The sequence below is a fragment of the Dasypus novemcinctus genome, chromosome 21 (assembly GCF_030445035.2).
Source record: "Dasypus novemcinctus isolate mDasNov1 chromosome 21, mDasNov1.1.hap2, whole genome shotgun sequence".
Taxonomy (NCBI): Eukaryota; Metazoa; Chordata; class Mammalia; order Cingulata; family Dasypodidae; genus Dasypus; species Dasypus novemcinctus.
In genome coordinates, this window is record NC_080693.1 from 82,713,180 (window position 1) to 82,734,285 (window position 21,106).

A 21,106-nucleotide genomic window follows, 5' to 3' on the forward strand; every position below is an offset into this window, starting at 1 on the left:
CACCCGCGTCGTAGCGTGAATGGGAATGCGTTACTTTTCAACCAGGCTCCCTCACCTGGAGAGACCACCCGCTGCTTACCCGCTAGCCCACCCACATCCGGATGGCTCCACCCTTTGGCTGTTGTGTAAGGAGTGCTGCTGTTAAAATGTGTGTACAGGTGTTTGTTTGAACGCCTGTTTCTAAATCTTTTGGGTGTCCACCTAGAGGTGGAACTGCCCATCTAACTTCTGAGGCACCACCGCCGTCTCCCACAGGGCTGTGTCGTCTACCTCCTCCCCCCCCCCCCCCCAACACACGTTTCGTTCCTCCATGCCCTCCCCAGCACTTGTTACTTTCTTTCTTTTCTTAGTTTGAGCCATCCTGGTAGGTGGGAGGTGGCTTTCCCTTGGCCTTTCCCGAGCCACCAATGGTGTCGCCGCACGCCCCCCCCCCCCCTTTTGTGAACACTGCTTGGCAGCCGCGCATACCCAGGGCTTCCACGTCCTTCAGGGGGTCCACCCCTGGGGAGAGGATGAAGAAGATGGGCGTGGAGGGGCTGCTCTCCTCGTAGGACTTGGAGAACTCCACGCTCCGGCCTTCCACGAACTTGCTGCCCATCTTCTCCTCCACGAAGTTCCTGCGGGAAACGTGGGGATCAGTCCCAAAGGCAGCAGGGACGGCGGCCCCGGGCCCCGGGCAAGGGGCTCTGCAGGGGCCAGGAGGGCCTGAGGCGCAGCCAGCGCGGGCAGGAACGTGGAGTGTTGCCGGGGGGGCGGGGCTCTTTTTGCAGGGGAGGGGCTGTGAAGGTGTTCCCGGCGCCAGCCCGGCAGCGTGCCCTCCCCGGCGCAGTCGGGAGCACACGCGGTGCGAACTGTTTACTGGAACAGGTTGCCCCTAGTTTCGAGGCTCTCAAGGTCAGCTGGGGGGCAGTGAGTGGGCAGCGGCTGGGACGTGTGGCTCTCGGGGTGTACCCTGTCTTGGCGCGAGGTGGCCCACGGACCCTTAGAAGCCCGTCAGCGCCCCCCAAAAGGGTCATTTTTGGCAATGTCCTGTTCCCACGCTGCCGGGCAGGAGCACATGGGGCCGAACCTAAACCAGCCGGGCTGTGTCCCTGGGACCTGCCCCGACCGGGGGGTCTGAGCAGGAAGGAAGTTCAAGTTACAGCAGTGGTCAGTGGGCTCGAGGGACACCAAGCCTGGATAAGCAGAAGCTTGGAAGCGAAAGCCCAGCTTTAGAACGCGCAGCCCTCTCCACCTGGGTCAGTCGAGATGGCAGGGCGGGGGGCCTCTGGTGGCCTTGACGGCATACCTGGGCTTCAGGTGAAGTGCTTCCCCTTACCACGGACAGGTGGGCTTCCTGGGTTCTCCAGGAGCACGTGGGCAAGTAGAGGTAAGCGCTGAGCCCGGGCCTTCTTGGAAAGATTGACAAACGGCAGCGTGCCCAGGGCGAGAGCCCCCCCCACCCCCAGGGCCGAGCACCTGCCTTTCAGGTGGACCTGGTCACCCCAGGAGGTCCCTTCCCCCTGATTCTCAGGGCGGGGAGGGCTGTGGGTGATGGCAGCCCCAGCCTTTCCCCTCTCTTGGAACTTTCAGGGGACACCTTTATCTGCTCTTCGTTTCCTTGCTCTGGCCTTGGCCGGCTTCTGTGCAGTTTCCTGAGCCCATGCTGGCTAAAGGGGGGCGGGGGGCTCCTCCAGGAGCCCCCCGGGCCTTTCAGTTCAGGCCTTTGGGATCCACCATGGTCGAAGTCGAGAGCTGTGCTTGGTGGTGATGTGTTTGAAGGAAGCTCAACTCCCTAAATCCTTGCCTAGGACCCCTGCCCAGGAAGGGACTTCCAGAACATTCTAGGTCCTGGCCCCGGGCAGGGCTGTAACCTTTGCTAATTACTCCGCAAGGCGGTCGCCTTTCTCTGTGGCTGAAGCAATGCAGCAGAAGGGCGCGTGCCTGGTTCCCGCAGGCTCTGCCGCTTCCAGCAGGGGGCCTCGGCGCGTGGGGCTTCCCACGGCTCGCCAGAGAGCAGCCGCGCGGAGATGCGCTTTTCTTTGAGAGTCCACCTGCCAGCACCCCACCAGACCTTGGCAAGGTACTTCCCTTCTCCTCTTGGTACTGGGGACAGAGCCCGTGAGCTGGCACAGGCGGGGTGCTCTGCAGAGGTGACTCTCACCCTCCGTTTTAATTCTCAGCCACTGCCCCTTGCTTTCAAGCTATGCTCCCCCGTGTAGAGTTAGTGAGGTAGCTGCTCCCCCCATATTACAGAATCGTTATCCCCGGGTCGGGGTCACCGCGCGCTGCTGAGTGCCCGGATGTGCGCGCACGTGTGGTGACTGGCGATTCCCAGAAGTGCTGGGAGCAGGGCGGTCGTTTTAGCTCCTCTCCTAGGGGACGCTGATATCCAGTCGCACCGAGCTCTCCCCGGCAGGCACGTGCTCCTGCTCAGAGGGGCGGCCCCCACCCCGGTTTCTCCCGGACGAAGCTGCCCTGCCCCTGCGCCCCCCGGACGGCCCGGCTCGCGCCCTCACAGGGAGTTCTGGTTGATTCCACCCGCTTCCTGCCCACCGCTCCCCACAACCTATTCCCAGCACCTTTCCTCTTCTATCCAAGGGAAAACAAAACAAAACAAAGGGAATCTGTGAATAACCCGTGGGTGTGAGTCAGGCCTCAGCTTTGCCGGAATTCTTATTAGGAACTTGGATGATTTGGGGAAATCTGGCTGTTTTCAGGCTGCTAGGAGAGATGACAAGGAAAGATGCCAAAGCGGCCCACAGATGCTCGGCCCGTGGACCCCGGGGCCGCCACTTCCTTTGCTCTGACGGCCCGTCCTTTTCCGTATGGTGGGAAGCGCCCAGTGCCTCTCTCCACCCAGAGACGGACGGGCTGCCGGGGACCCGGCGCTGGCGAAGCCTGCTGCTGCCCTCCTAAAGGGACCCGACGGGGCGGGAGGGGAACGGCTGCCCACAGGCCACGGCGGTTCCTCTAGTCGCGGAGGGCATCGGGGGCCGCAGGCTGCCGCAGCGGAGAAGCTGTGGGGGAAGCCAGAGCCGTTCTCCTGGCCGAGCAGCCGAAGGGACACCGGGAAAAGACAGTTTAAATGTAGCTGTCGGGGATGGCTGTGGACTCCGCTATTATCTTCTCCCCCAAACGCCCTCACAGGGCTCCGTTTGTATGCCTGAGGACACTGGCACAGCTCACACTTTTTCTTTTTTGACTCCTGTGCTCTCCTGTGGGGAGTCTTGTTTCCTGTCGTATGACAGGGCCTCCCTCCTCACCCAGCTGGCGGGAGGCAGAGGGTCCCACCCGCCCGGAGACTTGAGGTGAATGGCAGGTGGGGGCGGTATGGGCCAGGAGATGGACCTGGGCCAACGATTTAACTTCCCTGGGCCTCGTTCACTTCAGCTGTGAAATGGGTGTAAGACACGAGTTACGAGGTCAGGCACGTGGCCCAGGGCCGCGTGGCGAGTGTCCCACACTGACCGTAGCCATGATGAGGGGTGGGCTGGGTGGGGGGGCGGAGGCGGGGGGGGGCGCGGGACCCTCACCGGACAGCGTAGGTCATCCGGTCGGGCCGCATGCACCTGACCATGCAGAGCTTCTGCAGCGCCGTCTTGTTCTTCCACTCCTTGGGGAAGACCTCCTTCTCGGGGGCCTCGGACTCCACCAGTTTCTTCCACCGCTTGGCGGACCCTTCGATGTCACTGTCCAGGTTTTTGAACTCGTCCATTTCTGAAAGGGCCTAGGGGCGGAGGCCACGGCCGTTGGGCTCGGTCGGCGCTGCCCGAGCCCCTTCCCCGCCAACGTTCGTGCGACGCGTTCAACAAGGAGAGGCCAGGACCCCGGGGAGAGCGGGACTGGGCGGCCCACTGTTCCCGCGGCCCACGGGCAGGCCGGGGTGATGGCCGCCAGCCTCCGCGGGAGGCGCCCGCGCTAGGCCCGGGCGTGTGGTCTCCCCTGGGGTGGGGGGCTCATCCCCAGGAACAGGGGCCTCCTTCTTTAGGGAATGACCTTGACACTTGGCCCTTCCTGGAAACAGCGGGGGTGTGGGGGGGGCGGAGGTGGCCTGTGCCCTGGACATGCCCTGCTGTGCCCTCTGGCCCCCCCACCCCGGGAGGGCGCCGAGAAGCCTGGCAGGAGCCCACATCGGCGCCTGGCGGGACGGCGCTTCCTCCCCGTGGCGCGCAGCCCGCCTCGCCCTCCGTCGCTCTCCCTGCGGCCCCCCTGTCGAGCAGGTTTTGGGGCCCCCGGCGCCTTGTAATCTGGACTCGTAAACATCCTCGGCGCTGGCGGGAAGGGCCGTGCGGCGGGAAGCAAGGACACGGCGGGCGAGGCCGGGGGGCCGACCTTGATGCCGCCCCATCCTTGGTGGAGCAGGAAGTCCACTGGCGAGAGGACCCCGGCCTTAAACGGGAACCGCAGGAGGAAGTCCAGCTCCAGCGGGTTCAGTTCCTTCTTCATGGACAGGACCTGCGGAGAGGTGCGGGGGACGGCTGAGGCGGGCGGGCCGACGGCACAGGGCGTGGCCGGGCGAGTTCCCACCTGGCTCTGCGGGGGACACCGGGTCCTGCCCCCTCGCGTTGGGCAAAGCGCTTTGTTTTCATCTTATCATTTTTCTATTGTGTGAAAATACACAAAGCGTTTCGCCTTCTGTCCTTGCTGGAGCAAACACTTCCGTGGCATTTGGCACAGTCACGCTGCGGCGCGGCCCTCGTCCCCTCTACCTTGTGCTGGGACCTTCTCGCCACCCCTGGGAGGCCCCGCGCCCCCAGCAGGCACCTCCCACTGCCCCCGCCGCCGCGACCAGCCTGCTGGGTCTAAGGAGGTCATGCCGTGGTACCAGCTTCCCACCCTGGTGCCGGCCCCCTTTCCCTTAGCGTCACGTCTTCAGGGTCCACCGCGCACGGCGTGGGTTAGAACCGCAGCCCTTTTTGTGGCCCAGGAACACTCCAGCGCACGGACAGACCCCGTTTTGTTTCTCCTTCATCTCACGGTGGAAACTGGGGGCTCAGAGGCCATTCAAGCAGGGACCTTTGGTGCTCCCCTAGTTTTCCAGAGTACAAGGTGTTCTTTTCTGTTGGGCCAAACAGACTGTAGGGTCCGCGCAAGTGGCCATTTGGATGCTCGCCTGGGGTGACGCCCGTGACTGTGGACCTCAGGGGAGCGAGGGGCCTGGTCACTGCGCCTCCTCGGCCAACTGCCCTGTTAGACTCAAAGGAACCCCATTCACGCGCGTCCCCTTAATTCAAAGTCTGACTTTGGACTGCAAGCCAGGATTACATTTATGTCCAAGCTCTCTATCAAACTAGCGTTTCCTAATGAACGCATTATATAACATTACATATATAATTATATACGTAACATTATATATATATATTAGTTATTATATAACTAGTATAACAACAAAGTGGCAGGGTGCTGTGGGATTAGTTGATAGTACAGAGCCTCTTGAAGTAATTCAGCAGGATAGTGTAGACAAGGGGGCATTTATACACTAAGACCCTTGTTTCCTTAGGAAATACCATTCAGGCATCCTTTGTGGACGAAGCGCTAAAGGGCACTGTTGGTTTACTCAGCGCCACTTAAACACAGTAAGAGGACATTTCTCAGGAAAATTCTCTCCGTGCCGCCGACCTGGCCCTCGGCTAGCCCCTGGTCAAGCACCTCCGCGTGGACTGAAGAGGCGTGTTCCACGCCGGGCCTCAGCCTTTGGGCATCTTCCAGGGAGCTCGCGGAAATGCAGGGGCGGGCCCCCCAGGTCTGCGTTTCCCACCAGCTCCCCGGGGAGGCCGGGGCTGCTGACCCATGGGCCCCCCGGAGCGGCGCGGCCAGGCGTCACCTGGAATGTGACTTGTGCCAGAAAGATGAGCTTGTCGCGCTCGAAGAGCCCGCGGGCCGTGTACATGTAGACCGAGTAGGTGATCTCGTCCGTCAGGTTGGCCACGCGCTGCTTGACCTCGTCGGCCGGCGCCGTCCGCTGGATGGCTTTCTCGAACACCACGTGGAAGGCCTGGGTGGGCGGGGGGCACCGAGCGCTTGGGGCTGCCCTCGGTGGGCTCATGTGCTCTAATTGTGGGTGGGGGGAGCCTGGAGCGGGGGGCACCGGGGTGTGGGCAGGATGGGGACGGCTCGGGCACCCCAGCAGCCCTCTCGGCCCCTCTCGGCAGCCCGGGCTGGGTCAGCCCCGGAGGCTCTTCCGGCAGCACCCTGCTGGCTGGGGCTCTGTGGACACGGGGGACCCCGGGCCCGGAGCGTGCGGCGGCGGCCGTACCTTGAGGGAGAACTGATAGATGGGGTTGATTTTGTTGAGGTCGTTCAGTATGAAGTAGAGCAGGGAGGCCCTCTCCGCCGCGGGCCGGTAGTTTTCTCTTGCCTCGTTGATCTTCGCTTCGGTGATTTTTGCTTCTTGCACCTTGAAACGAACCGAAGAGGCTTGAGTGGAACCAGCCCGTGGCTAAGCCCTCGGAAGTCACCGCAGAGTGGCTCTGGGCAGATGGCCGGCCGCCGGCAGGGCTTCCCGGGCCTGCCCCCTCCCCGGGGCCTGGGGCTCGCGCCCGGGACTGTGGCTTCCGGGAGGTGTCCTTGAGCCCCGCCCACCAAACCCCAGGGTGCGCTGGGCGCCGGGGTGCGAGGGGACCACTCTGGAAGGTGGGTTCTCACCTTCTCCTCAATCTCGCTGGCTGTTTGCTTTGTGGTCTCCAGATTCTCCACTAAGGCCGTGTCTCCCAGGAAGTTCCCCGACGCGGCAGACAGACGGGCCAGCAGGGAATCTTCCAGCTCCTTTAGGACTATCTTAAATTCGTTTTGAGACTTGGTGAGGTTTGCCTGCGGGAACGGCAGAGGCCCGGGAGTGTGGAGTCAGGTAGGGGCACGCCCCGCCTCTCTGATGCCACTGTGCCAGCGCTGTTGAGGCCCCAGGGTGCAAAGAGAGAGGGGATGTCAAGCCCAAAAGAAGCCAGACGCAGGTGGGAGTCCCCAGAGCCTACAGCCCAGCACTCGGCCTCTGTGGCTCCATGTGGCTGGAGCCACGTGGCCACGCATGGAGAGTGCGCAGGCAGCAAGGGGCGCTGTGGTAGGCCCGGAACTCTCAGAGCGCAGGAGGCCACTGGCGCCGGTGGCAAGGAGCATCCTCAAAATGAGCAGTTTGGGGCTTTAGAGCTGGCCAAGCCTTGCTAAGCCTTCTGCCCTCTAAACAGAGCAGTCAGTTCATTTAAAACCTAATCTGGGGAAGCGGACTTGTCCCAGTGGTTAGGGCATCTGCCTACCACATGGGAGATCCAAGGTTCAAACCCCGGGCCTCCTTGGCCCATGTGGAGCTGGCCCATGTGCAGTGCTGATGCGCGCAAAGAGTGCCGTGCCACGCAGGGGTGCCCCCGTGTAGGTAACCCCATGCGCAAGGAGTGCGCCCCGTAAGGAGAGCTGCCCAGTGGGAAAGAAAGTGCAGCCTGCCCAGGAATGGCGCCGCACACACGGAGAGCTGACACAACAAGATGACGCAACAAAAAGAAACACAGATTCCTGGTGCCGCTGATAAGGATAGAAGCAGTCACAGAAAAACACACAGTGAATGGACACAGAGAGCAGACAACTGGGGGAGGGGGGGGAAGGGGAGAGAAATAAATAAATAAATCTTTAAACAAACAATGAAAAAAACACAAAAAACCCAATCTGGGGGAAGCAGACGTGGCTTAACTGATAGAGCGTCCGTCTACCGAACGGAGGGTCCAGGGCTCGATCCCCAGGGCCTCCTGAGCCACGTGGTGAGCTGGCCCATGCGCAGTGCTGCCATGCAAGGAGTGCCCTGCCACACAGGGGTGTCCCCCACATAGGGTAAGGAGAGCCACCCAGCGCGAAAGAAAATGCAGCCTGCCCAGGAATGGTGCTGCACACATGGAGAACTGACACAACAAGATGATGCAACAAAAAGAAACACAGATTCCCGTGCCGCTGACAGCAACAGTAGCGGACAAAGAAGACGCAGCAAATAGACCCCAAGAACAGACAACCGGGGTGCGAGGGGGAGCGGAGAGAAATAAATAAATAAATAAATCTTAAAAAAAAAATTATACATATCTTAAAAACAACAACAACAAAAACCCAATCTGGGAGCCAGAGGGCCAGCCTGCTGGGAAAGGACTGAGTCCTGGTGTGTGAGCATGTACTAGAGCCCACCCTAGCCACTAGCCACCGGCCCAGCCCGTCACCTTCAGCTGCTCCAGGTCCGGACGCTCCTTGGCCACCACGGCGGCCAAGAGTTGGTCTTCGAGCCCGTCCCTGGTGACCAGGAAGTTGATGAGGGTGCACTGCGCCTGCATCTCGGGCTTGTAGTGCGGGTTGAAGTATTTGGTGTGCAGGATCAGCTGGAACTTGGGGTGGTACTCCACCTCCTTGTCGCCGATCTTGATGAACCTGGCGGTCGGCGGGAGGGGGTGATGGACGCAAAGCCCCTCGCGCCTGGCCCGAGGCTCCGGGCCCCGCTTCCCACCACCTCCACAGTCGAGCACATGCTCGGGGGTGGCGAGCTGGCCTAGAGCCCCGCCCCCGGCCACGCTGCCGCCTCGAGCCCCCTTCGGGTCCTTGGAAAAGCGCTGCTGTCCTTGGGCCCTTCGTTCCTCTCTGACCCGTGGTGGGGCGCCTCTGAGAACACGCTCCTTCCCTCTTCTCTGAGTGCTTCGTTCTCAGGTTTCTAGAATGGCTTCTCAACCCTGGTTGCGCATTACCCTCGCTGGGGAGCTTTCACAGAAATACTTTGCCTGGGCCGCACCCCAAACCCACGAATATTAGAAAGTCAATTTAGAGGATCGGCATGCCCTGGGAGCTAACTTTTTCGTGCCCCCAGATGGAATTTGGTGGCTGCACAATGCTGCGAATGTACTGAATACACTGAAGTTTATGCTTTGAAATGGTCCCTTTTGTGTACGTGAACTGCACCTCGACTTTTAAAAAATATTGGTGGGGAGCGGATGTGGCTCAAGTGACTGAGCGCCTGCTCCCCACATGGGAGGCCTCCTAAAAAAAACAAAATAAAAGAAAACAAGCAACAAGTAAAACAAACAAGAAAACTGCCTCGGGGAGCGGATGTGGCTCAGTGGCTGAGGTCCTGCGTTCAATCCCTGCTTCTGGCACCTCAAAAAAAAAAATCGGCTTGAGATTTGCAAAATGCATCAAAAATAGGAAGGAGAGCAACATCGCCACGCAGGCAGTGTCTCGAGGGCTCCCCGCCGTGGGTGCAGGCCTTCCTGCGGGGGGTGGGCCCCCGTCCCGCCTCTGTCCTGGGAGCTGGGCTCGCCCCCGCCTGGCGTGTGGGGTACGGCCCTGCCGCCCACCGGACGTCTTCCCAGCTGGCTCACACACGGGCCTCCCCGCGAGCAGCGTTACCCAGGTCGGCGCCGGGATGGGGGCGTCGCTCACCTGCCCTTTTTAATCGTGTTCCTGCCCAGCAAAGGGTCCAGCACGGGGTCCACGCTCTCACCGATGTTCTCGATGAGTAAAATGTCCCCCTCGGAGATGGCCTGCTCGATGATGTCCAGGTAGCTGCGGGCAACGCACGGACGAGACTTAAGGGCACAGGGCGGGGACCGAGAGCAGCGGCCTCCGGGAGAGGGCACCGTGCGCGAGGCGACAGCTCGAGTCCCTGCCCGCTCATCCTCCCCTCCGGAGGCCCGAGGGCCTCCGCGCAGATCACGCCCGTGGCCTTCCGGGAGTGGAGGGGCGAGTCGGGGCAGCTCGTGCTCGGGAGAGAGCTTTATGGAGGCAAACGTTTTCACGTCTCTCATTGCGTCAGATTTTCCCGACGGGCTGGGAAGGTGCGCAGGGCAGTGTTACGGCCCGTGTGTGATGAGGAAACGACCCACGGAGCGGTTAGTGCCCAAGGCCTCCTGCCAGGAAACGGCGAGACAGGCCTCGGCCCAGCCACGGCCGTCCATCCGCTTCTCCTCCCACTGCGGGAGGAGCTGGGGCGGAGGCAAGGAAGAGGAGAGCTGGGTCATTCCTTCCCTGCTGGGGCACCCCAGGGCCAACTAGGCTTTCAGCAATCCACCTGTGAGCTAGGCGGAAGGCTCTGGGTCCATCTACCCACTGGACAAATGCGAACGGCCTGAGCGCGTCTCCAAGCCCCTGGGGGGATCCTTGGGGCCCCTCAGGGCTGCGGTCTGCTCACCTCTTCTGGCCCAGGCGGATGGCTTTGAGGTCACTCCCGTACTTGTTTTTTATCCACTTGATTCCCTGCAGCTGTGCGTCCACAATGAGGGGCCAGCGCTCCGTGTTGCACAGGATGGTGGCGTTCTCAGTGGACATGCGGTCGCTGGGGAGGCCCTGGTTGTTCCACGTGGCCACGTCGGCGTCGTCGGTCAGCAGGCTCAGGGGGTCCAGACCTTCCGTGATGGGGATGGGGACCTGAAGGCGCAAAGCGCTGCTTCTCAGCGGGGCAACGGGGGAACACGGCTCTTCTGGTGCTGCTGTGGTCATGCGGTCAGATTTGGGAGGAGACGGGCATTTGCCTCACTCTCAGCAGAGCAGCTTTGTAACCTGGCCACTGGGGATCCCAGCCTTGGCAGTACTGAGCCACGGTCAGCCCCGTTACCGGAGCCTCGGTTACAGGAGCAACGGTGGGACTGGGCCACGTCTGCCTGCCGGGCGCCTCCCCGGAATTTCCTGAGAGATGGCACGGCTCTGTCTCTTACCTTTAATTTGTTTATATAAGGGATCCAAAATTTCTCCATCAGTTCGTTCCGGTATTTCTTGGTGAAGTAGCCCACGTAGGAGACGAAGGCAGAGATCAGCAGGACGTCCCCACACAGAGTGACCCCCTGGCTTTTGAAGTTCTCCACGGACTCGGCCCAGCGGACGTTCTCCGATGCTAGTCCTCCCACCAGCCTGAGAAGGGGACCCAGGGGCCGAGGGGGTGGAGGGGGAAAGAGAACGAGAGCGAGGACTGGGCTAGGAGGCCCACAGCGTCACTCTCCGCCCGTAAGGTGCTGCGAGCCTTTGGAGTTCAGTGGTTCAGTGGTGAAAATGACCAAGGTGGAACACAAAGGAATGAAAGTGATGCTTTGGGAAGGCAAAATCTGCCTCCCCCCGATCACCTGCCTTGATTTCCCACCTGCCTGACGTTGTCTGACCATTTCACCCACACGGGCACCACTGAGCAGATGCCTGCCTGGTGGGAAGTCTTGAGTGGTGGGAGAGTCTGGGTGGTGGCCAAGGGGGGCACAGAAAAACGAGGCATGTGGGAGCCTGGGTCCCTGCCTGAAGCAGGGTCTCCAGTGAGCATTGTCCTCTTCAGGACCCCAGTTCTGAGGACTGGTCCCTGATCCTAAATGGCACACCGTAAGTCTGAAAACATTAACATATTTGTAGGAAGTGTAGGTTGTATGATTAGGCCCCTTGTGGTCAGTCTTTTTTTTTAAATATTTATTTTATTTCTCTCCCCTTCTCCCCCCCCACCCCAGTTGTCTGTTCTCTGTGTCCATTTGCTGCATGTTCTTCTTTTTGTCTGCTTCTGTTGTTGTCAGCAGCACGGGAATCTGTGTTTCTTTTTGTTGCGTCATCTTGCTGTGTCAGCTCTCCATGTGTACAGCACCATTCCTGGGCAGGCTGCACTTTCTTTTGCGCTAGGCGGCTCTTCTTTTGGGGCGCACTCCTTGCACGTGGGGCTCCTCTACACAAGGGAAAACTCTGCGTGGAATGGCTCTCCTTGGGCGCATCAGCACTGCACGTGGGCTAGCTCCACATGGGTCAAGGAGGCCCAGGGTTTGAACCGCGGACCTCCCATGTGGTAGACAGACGCCCTATCCACTGGGCCAAGTCTGCTTCCCTGATCAGTCTTTAATGTCCCCTGAGCAGTCTTCACTCCCCATGGGGTGTCCCTTGTATGTGATGGTTTGCTTCTCCCTTGCTGCTCTGAGAATTTTCTCTTTATCTTTGACATTCTGAGCAGTATGTGTCTTGGAGTTGGTCTATTCGGATTTATTCTGATTGGGTTATGGTGTGCTTCTTGGACCTGGAAATTCATTTCTTTCATGAGAGTTGGGAAATTTTCAGCTATTATTTCCTCAAATACTCTTTCTGCCCCTTTTCCCTTTTCCTCTTCTTCTGGAACTCCCATGACATGTATGTTGTTGCATATCATGTTGTCATTCAACTCTCTGAGCCCCTGTTCAATTTTTTTCATTCTTTTCTCTCTTCAATTTTAACTGTTCTGTCTTCAGTGTCACTTATTCTTTCTTCTGTCATCAAGCCTGCTGTTGTAGGCCTTTAGTGTGTTTTTGATCTCATCTATTGTGTCTTTCATTCCCATGAGCTCTGTTAATTTTCTGTTCAGGATTTCAAATTCTTCTTTGTGCTCGCTCAAGGTCTTCTTTTTTTCCTTAAGATTTATTTTTGTATTTATTCTCCCCTTCCCCTCCCCTTTGCTGTTTTTGTTGTCTGTATCCATTTGCTGTGTGATCTTTTGTATCTATTTCTCTTTGGGTCTTCTTATTTTTTTCTCCTCTAGGATTCATTGAGATTTGATCCTGGGGACCTCTGACGTGGAGGGAGGTTCCCTGTAAGCTGTGCCACCCAAGTTCCTGGTCTCTGCTGCACTTCACCTTGACTCTCCCCTTCATCTCTCTTTTGTTATGTCATCATCTTGCTGTGTGACTCACTTGCGCAGGCACTGGCTCACCAGGCAGGCACTGGCTCACTGCGCAGGCATGATTTCTCTTCTTCTTTTTCACCAGGAGGCCCCAGGGATTGAACCCAGGTCCTCCCAAATGGTAGGTGGAAGCTCTATCACTTGAGCCACATCCGCTTCCCTCAATGTCTTCTTGATGTCATTTATCTCTTTAACCATATTGTCTTTCAACTCATTACTTTGATTTTGGAAATTTGTGTGCATCTCACTAATTAGTTCTCTCAAATCCTGCATTTCTTCTGGGGCTTTGATATATTCCTTTTCTTGGGCTATGTCTTCTATTTTCTTAGTATGGCTAATAATCTTTTTGCTGATATCTAGGCATCTGATTAGGATGTAGTTCATCAGATGCTCAATTTCTTTTTCTTTTGTAGGGATTTAGTGGCAGAAGGCTGTGCGTTACCACTGCTCTTTGATTCTTGGCTTGACCTGGATTATTTGGATTGTCCTGCTGATTGCTCAAAACTGGGCACTGGATCCAGTAATCAGCTGTAGACTCGCTTCCGAGGGCCTTGGGGAGAGAGGCTATAGAGGGTGGAAAAAGTCTCTTACTTATTTTTAATTTTCTTGCATGCAATTCCTAGGCCTGCCAGCAGATGGTGCTCTCTGGCAGTGCTCAGTTGAATGCCTGGGTGGAGTGTATTTTTTGCAACAGAGACAGGATCAGTGTGCTAGAGCTTCCTGCCTGGAGGCTAAGAGCCTCCTAATTCAAACTTTCTCAGAGACAGTTCTCCAGCCTTCTCTGGCAGCCCCCTCCCTTTTCCTGGCTAGGAAACTTTTCCACTCCCCTCTGTGTCCTCAACAATCAATCCTGGTTGGTAGACAAGGAGGTTGGGAGGGTCATACATCTTTAGCCTCTTGCAGAGTCCAAGGCAAACCAGGGTGTGGCCCACCCAGCCTGGAAGGGCTCCTGGGACACAGCAGAGCAGATTTGTGGGTCAGAAGCAGAGTCAGCCTTAGGCTGTGTCTCCCCTTTCCTGGGCTGGTGGATCCCCGGAGCCCCCTTTGTCTGTAGCCGCAGGCCCAGAGGCCTGAGAATCCTGAAGCTCTTTGGTGTGTGGGGGGGTGCCGGCAGCAGCAGCCCCTGGTTTCAGCTCCCAGTTCTGTCCTTGCGCTTTCCCTCCTTTGTCCCTCTTTCCTCTGGGCAGGGTCCAGCCTTCGCCTGGTGTCCTCAACCCTAGAAGATCTTTTTCCAGGCTGTTTCAGCCTGTCCTCTAGCCATTTTTCTGGAGGAGAAGAGAGTCCCAGGTCTTTCTAGTTCTCCATCTTCCAGGAAGCCTCCCCTGCTACAACTAAGAGATTATCTCAGGTGTTTTTGTACTTGACAGGTGAACATATTCTATACGTCAAATGTAATTTTTTAAAGGTAGAATTTAACCTTTATTTATATAATCCATGATATTGGAAAGTTTTCTAACTCCTTCAGTCTTTTTTAGAAAAGTTGTAGGTTTTTAGAAGAGTCATGCATAAAATACAGAGTTCCCGTATACCACCCTACTATGAACACCTTGCATTAGTGTGGTCTATTTGTTACAATTCACAGAACAGCATTTTTATAAATGTGTTCTTTTTTTATATACATAACTTAATTCAGTGGTATGATGCATAATCTTCATTCATTCCACCCTCCGTATTCACAATATACAGAATTTTTACGTCATACCAAACAAAAACTCTCTATCCATTAAGCAATAACTCCCACTTCCTCCAACCCCCAGCCTCTGATAGTCTCTATTCTACTTTCTGTCTTTATGAATTTGCTTGGTCTAGCCTTAGTATAATGTCTTCAAGATTCATCCATATTGTAGCAAGTATCAGAAGTTCATTCCTTTTTATGGCTAAATAATAGTCCATTGTATATACATGCCACATTTTGTTTATCCATTCATTTGTTGATGGATACTTGGGCTTAGTCCACCTTTTGGCTATTGTGAATAATCTATGAACACTGACATGCAAGTATTGGTTTGAGTTCCTGTTTTGAATTCTTTGGGACTATAAACCTAGGAGAGAAATCACTGGGTCATACGGTAATTCTGTGTTTAACATTTCGAGGAACCACTAAACTGTTTTCCACAGTGGCTGCTCCATTTTACATTCCCACCGGCAATGCACGCTGGTTTATTTCTCCACATCCTCGCCAACACTCGTTTTCCATGTTTTTGATAATTTGACTCTTAACAGTAGTCTGTCAATTACAGTAGGGATTACTGTTTGTGTTGTACAGTCCTATGTTTTTTCTAGAATTTTTATTCTAGTAACATGTATACAACCTAACCCCCCTGACCACATCTGCATATCTAATTCGGTGGGTTGTTTACTGCACGATGGTGTGCCACATCCCACCGTTCTCTTTCACTGTGGCCAGGGAGAGTGTGGAACGACAGATGTGACTCATTCCATTGGCCAGCGCCGCTCTAGAGCGCATGTCCAGTACACAAGCTCTAGGATGACCAGACGCTGGCAGATTTGCCCTTAGCCTGCACCTACCCCCAGGCAGGGGCCAAAGGGGGCTGTAACGACGTCCTGCCTGGAGCAAGGCCGTCCGGGTGGGGTCGCAGGCAGGTCTGGCTACTTGGGCTTCTGCCCTGCAGCCCATCCATGTAACCGCCTGGGTGCAGTGGAGACTGTAGCGTTTCTCCTAATTTATCCCAGTTACTTTGTGCTCAAATGGTGAAAGCTGCGGCACGGCTGCTCCCACGGGGCACTCTCCCTGCCTCCCCCGAAGGCCGTCCTGTGGCCTTGCCTCTTTCAGGGTATCTAAAATGTATCAGGAGTGGCTGCGGAGCGGGGGGCGTTGGGGGGGCCGCAAGGGGCAAGCTACCTGTTGGCCAGGGAGATGACCCGATTCGTGGCGTCGGCCTCCTGTTGACACTTGATTTTCTCAGCTGTTGCCTTTTCAAATGCTGACGTCAGGTTGCTCAGGTTGGCGTTGAGTTCCTGGAAGAACCCGAAATAGAGCATGGCTCGGCGTGCCCGGCTCCCCCGGGGGGCTGAGCGTGCCCCCGAGCAGCGCGCCTCCTGGCTCGGCCCCGGCCCTCCATCTGCCCGCATCTCCCGTGCTGCTTAATAATTCACGGCCCGAGCTTGCCAGCCCATTTCAAACGGAGGTATTGACCGGCCGCTCAGCCGGTGGCCCGGGCCGGCGTGGCCGAGCACTTACGGCAATCTTGTTTTTGATCCGAGAGAGCTTCTCTTGGGCCTCTGCCAGCTCTGCGTTAGCCTCCTCCAGGGCCTGTCTCTTGGGCGCCACGTCGCAGTAGACCTCGTAGAAGCGCACGATGTTGATACACCAGGAGCACAGGCCCGCGGCGGCCGTGGACTTGGAGCGGATGAACTCGGGGTCGAAGGTCGGGTTGCCTTGGTAGGGCCTGGAAGGGAAGGGTGGGTGCTGACGTGCTGGCCCGACGCGCCCCCGTCTCACACTGTACTTCTGCGCTTTCATGTCACGCTAGCCCCAGGTGACAGCCAGAGTGAGGGAAGAATATTGAGGATTTTAAGGATAATTATTGCTGTGACATGAATACAAATATAAAATTTCCCAATTTAACCACTTCCAAGTGTACACCTCGGTGGTTTTAATTCCATTCAGTGTTGCTCTACCATCACCGCCCTCCATGACCAAAAGGAAAAGCTTTCTTTTTTTTTTTTTTGGTATCTTAATGGAGTACAGATGGAAGAAGAGAAAAATAAAACATGACATTCTGGCTTCTGAAATAGACGCTAGGGTGTGAAGGAGAATGGAGAGTATTGATTTAAGGCCTGTATTTTAGGTGCGGGAAAGGAACTGGCATTTTCTCTGTGCTTCGGGTGCTTTATATAGATGCTTTCACTCTCCTTCTCCAGCGGCGCTATTCGCAGGAAGGACCCGGGCTGGGCAGGTCGGTGGCTGCCCAGAAGGAAGCGCTGGGACCAGGTCTTGCTTATCAGGGCCTGGTGGCGGCAGCGCCATGTGCGCTTCCCGAGGGTGGGCTCGTGGAACCCGCGAGCTGGCCTCGCTCGGGCCTTGGCACGTGCCCACCTCCCAGCAAGGCGGAGGCGCTCACCCAAGGGGTCACAGCCGGGCAGGGGCTGCGCTGGGATTGGCGCCGAGCCGGCCAGGTCCAGGGCCCCGCCCTGCCCGCTCCCTGGGCTCCTGCCGCCTCGCCCAGCTGGCCCTGCTCTGTACCCCAAGGTTTTAAGGATGAGACTCCTAAGACATGTTGCTGCAGGTGTTAGACCATGGAGGGACATTACAGAGATGAAGAAACTGCTCACAGGTGTGGCTGGTACCTTCTAGAAGCTAGTGATTTTAAAATGACAGCAGTGTCGTCAAATATAACGAACCGAACTATCCACAGAAAGAATTCTGAATGGATAGTGCAAAACCATAATTGAAGGGTAATTTGGATTTAGGTTGGGAATATAGTCCAGCCTTCCCCCTCCCCACTGGTTTATTTTATGCTTTGCTTAAGCGAATGTTTAAATGCCTTGGCATCTTTGAAATGCACACCGACAACGTGGGATGCGGCAGTTTAGACATTTGCTGAATGGCAAGGGGAAGGTATTTGTTGTGGCAGCATTTATAATAGCAAAATCTGGAGACAGGCTAGATAGGCTGCAATGCAGGAATAGTTAAAAAAAAAAGTACGATTCACCCACGGCAAAACTATGCAGCAATTAAAAAGTCAAGCTTATGATGTGTTTTGGCTACACTGTTAAGTAAAAATTAAAAGCAGAACAAATATTTGTGTATATGGGGGAAGTTTTTTCAAAGACTGAAAGGGAATATACCAAAAAATTGGAGAGTGGCCTCCTCTAGGGGCAGTCCTATGGAGTTTTTTTCCATTTATATTCTAAACTATTCTGTATTTACCAAAATGTTTCTAATTGTCCAATCTGTTTCCTTAAAGAGGGGAGCTGGGAGGCACCGGGGTCCCAGCAGGGGTCCCAGGCGTGCCCTCTCCCGCGGTGTCAGGGTCCCAGTCTCTTGCAGGGACAGGCCTGCGTGGGGACTGGCCTCCCTCACCGTCCTGAGGGCCGGTGGGGCCTGCACGGGGACGGACTTGGCCAGAGCTCCCACAGGGGCCCAGGGCCCCCTCCACGCCCCGGGCAGCCGAGGTGCAGCCAGGTGTGCCCAGAAAGGCCGTCACCGTGCCCTGCTCAGGCTGAGCCCCTGTGCCCACCCGGCCGGCAGAGGCGCCTTCTCGTTTGGAACGCGCGTCTCGGGTCCTGGCCCTGGAGGGAGAACTTTCCGGGACTGCGCAATGCCTTGCACGTAGAACGCACCTAACATGGTGAAGAGGGGGATGCACCCCGCGCCGGGCCGGCCGCGCCCCCAAACTCACTTGAACGCCTTCAGGCAGGCTTCCGGGATGTGCTCCTTGTCGAATCTTTTCAAGGAGTCCAGAAACGTGTCCACCTTGCCCATCATGATTTTCGCCGCTTTCCAGCTCTTGTCCTTCGGGATCTTGCCCCCGGGCGCGGTCAGGATCATCACGGCGGCGGTGACGTTGACCACGGCGTCGGGGGGCGACCCGAAGGACTTGAGCTCCGTCAGGTTGTTCTGCAGACGGCAGGCGTGCTGGTTCTGAGACGGGCACCCGGGCGGGCCCCGGAGGCCCCGGTGACGGCGCGACGGGCGTTGCGGGGGCAGAGAGCGAGACGCGCCGGCGCCGCCAAGCCCCCTGCCCCCCGCGCGGGCCCGGGGAGCTGCCTCTCCCGCTTCCGCGCCTCACCTTGTTCAGGGTGTCAAGGGCCTCCTGGGCCGCCAGCAGCGCTGGCTCCGCCTTGGCCAGGTCCGTCTCACAGGCTTTCTGCTTCTCGGCCACGTTCTGGAGGGAAGGCAGATGGCGAAGGTCAATCCAGGACCCTCCTGGGCGCTTTGTGTGTTCGGGGGGCTGCCCTGGGTCGTGGCGATGGAGCGAGGTGACGAGGCTCGCGTGCGCCCTGAGCTCCGCCGGAGAGAACCCCTTGCGCGGTGTTAGGGGCATCATGTGCCCACAAAAGGCACGTTCGGGGCCCAGCCCCTGGCCCGGGGGGTTGAGCCCTTTTGTAAATTAGGACCTTTGAAGATGCTCTATCAGCAAAGGTGTGGCCAAGCTGAATGGGGGGGGGGCTTCAGCCAACAGGGCTGGGGCCTAAGGAGCCAAGGGCGCGGGACGCGGAGCGCGGAGCCGCGGGGGGCAGCGGAGGCTGAGCGGCTCTTCAGCATCCCAGCAGCTCGCGCCCCTTTGAAGAGAGGAGGGGCACGTCCCTGCCTCCGGGGCACCGCGTGCGCTCATTCGCCCTACAGCACAGGCCAGGGAGGCGGTGCCCTCGGAGCTGGGAAGCGGAGGGTCTCTCTGCAAGCCTGCCCGGGAGCAGGGGGTGCAGCTTCTGGAGAATCCCATTTGCACCCTTCTTTTGGGACAACGTGGGAATGGCCGAGAGGGAATGGGATATGGAGGGCATTAAATCAGCCGAGGGAGGGAGGCAGCACCAGGGCGTCTGCACCCTGAGGTGGACGTCTCTGGGTGGGGCGTGGAGAGGGGTTGGCTCTCAGACACGAACAGCTACGTCAGGTCACGGGAGTCAATGGTGCAGAGCTGGCCAGGCACAGCTGCCTTGGTGCTGGACTCGGCACTGGCTAGTTTTGAGACGTCGGCGGATTGCGAATCCCCTGAGCTGCCGCTGCCTCCTCTGCCCCAGAGGCCTGAGGCCTGCGGGCTCACCCGAGAGGGCTAGGAACGCCTCGACCGTCCCCATCCCTCTCCCACCGTGGCCTGCTCGGGTACCCCGGCTGCCCATGGAAGGAGGCTGGCCGAGGCTGGAACGGCTCAGTGCTTGCAATTACGGGAGTATCTTAAACAGTTACAGAGACACGGGACGGATGGCACCAAAGGCACAGGGGGAGGAGCCACGGCGAATCCCACCAGCGAGCACCTGGGGCGTCAGGTTCTGAAAGGTGAGGCCAGGGAAGCGGACGTGGCCCAGTGGTTAGGGCGTCTGTCTACCACATGGGGGGTCCGCAGTTCAAACCCCAGGCCTCCTTGACCCGTGTGGAGCTGGCCCATGCGCAGTGCTGATGCGCGCAAGGAGTGCCGCGCCACACAGGGGTGTCCCCCGCGTAGGGGAGCCCCACGTGCAAGGAGTGCACCCCGTAAGGAGAGCCGCCCAGCACGAAAGAGAATGCAGCCTGCCCAGGAATAGCGCTGCCCACACGGAGAGCTGACTCAGCAAGATACCGCAACAAAAAGAAACACAGATTCCCGTGCCACTGACAACAACAGAAGTGGGCAAAGAACACTCAGGGAATGGACACAGAGAACAGACAACTGGGGCGGGGGCGCGGGGAAGGGGAGAGAAATAAATAAATCTTTAAAAAAAAAAGGTGAGGCCACTGCCCTCCAGGCAGGAAGTAGGGACCCACCTCGGCTGCACCCGAAACCCGTGGGTGTCCGGCCTGCCCAGAACAGTGACGTCGAGGGGGAAACCCCGCAGATGGGAGCCCCCCGGGCCGCCAAGGCTGGGCATGGGGCTTTGACCCCCTATGTGCTCCCTAGTGACCGGGCACTTTGTTAAAACGTGGACCCGACTGACCAGGCCTGGGCCGGGGCCCGAGAATCTGCATTTCTTACAAGCGCCCCAGCGATGACACCATCGCCGCTCCAGGGACCGCACTTTGAGGCCCGCCTGGGCCCGCCGGTGCGCCACACGCCCCCTTGTAGGGAAGTCCCCACCTTTCCCAAGCCCCAGGGAGATGGTCTGACGGTCAGGGGCTCAAAGGGCACCCCCCGCGGCCGTGGCAGCGTCGCGGCGTCACGCCGGCGGCTGGCGCACCTTGTTGATGACCTCGACCTTGATTTCCTCCTCGTCGGCCACGGCCTTCTCCCTGCTGACCTTCTCGGTCTCCACGCCCACCACCTGGATCAGCTTGTCCGCGTTCTCGTTCTTCTGCTTGAGCTCCGCCTCCTGCACCGCCAGCTTGGCCTTCAGGTCGTCCACCTGGGGGGGGGGGAGGAACGGACAAGGAGGGCTTGGGCTGCGGCACCCCTCGCCGCCCTCTCCCCAAGGCTGAGCAGAACAGCAGGCTGGAGGGTGCTTGGGGCCTCTTCAGTTCATCAAAGGTATTTATTGAGCACCCACTGTGTACCCAGGGCTGCAAGGGAAAGGCACTGCTCCGGTGCTCAAGGAGTTGGCCACCAAGTGGGTTGACCAGACAAGGTGTGACAGTGGGGTGGCAGTGCCGAGGGACCTGGGCGAGGCCGAAGGCCTTCCGTGCGGGAACAGCTGGGGGCAGGATGGAGAAAGCGCCGCCGGGACGCCAGCCTGAGGGTGGAGTGTTCCTCCCCGTTGCTGGTGCCCCTGGCCTCCCGTGGCCCCTTTACCCACTCTGCACTCCAGGTGGGCGTCTGGAATCCAATCGGAAAATCTGGGAAAAACACATGGGGCCTGCTGGCTCAGCTCCTGCTGCACAGCCCCCTGGAGCGAGCAGTCCCGGGA

At 58.1% G+C, this 21,106-nt stretch overlaps 1 protein-coding gene across 1 annotated transcript in view; it reads right to left on the reverse strand.

Moving 5' to 3' along the window:
- The window catches only part of DNAH17 (dynein axonemal heavy chain 17), a 151,527-nt gene that overhangs the window by 23,761 nt on the left and 106,660 nt on the right, over positions 1–21,106 (reverse strand). The window contains exons 58-72 of the mRNA XM_058284816.1: positions 20,444–20,608; positions 18,361–18,456; positions 17,971–18,188; positions 15,807–16,014; positions 15,468–15,583; positions 10,650–10,842; positions 10,127–10,362; positions 9,379–9,501; positions 8,172–8,376; positions 6,628–6,792; positions 6,239–6,379; positions 5,807–5,977; positions 4,315–4,437; positions 3,516–3,709; positions 469–617 (exon numbers count right to left, since the gene is read on the reverse strand). Coding sequence (XP_058140799.1) covers positions 469–617; positions 3,516–3,709; positions 4,315–4,437; positions 5,807–5,977; positions 6,239–6,379; positions 6,628–6,792; positions 8,172–8,376; positions 9,379–9,501; positions 10,127–10,362; positions 10,650–10,842; positions 15,468–15,583; positions 15,807–16,014; positions 17,971–18,188; positions 18,361–18,456; positions 20,444–20,608 — 2,503 coding nt within the window. The remainder of the gene's footprint in view (positions 1–468; positions 618–3,515; positions 3,710–4,314; positions 4,438–5,806; positions 5,978–6,238; positions 6,380–6,627; positions 6,793–8,171; positions 8,377–9,378; positions 9,502–10,126; positions 10,363–10,649; positions 10,843–15,467; positions 15,584–15,806; positions 16,015–17,970; positions 18,189–18,360; positions 18,457–20,443; positions 20,609–21,106) is intronic.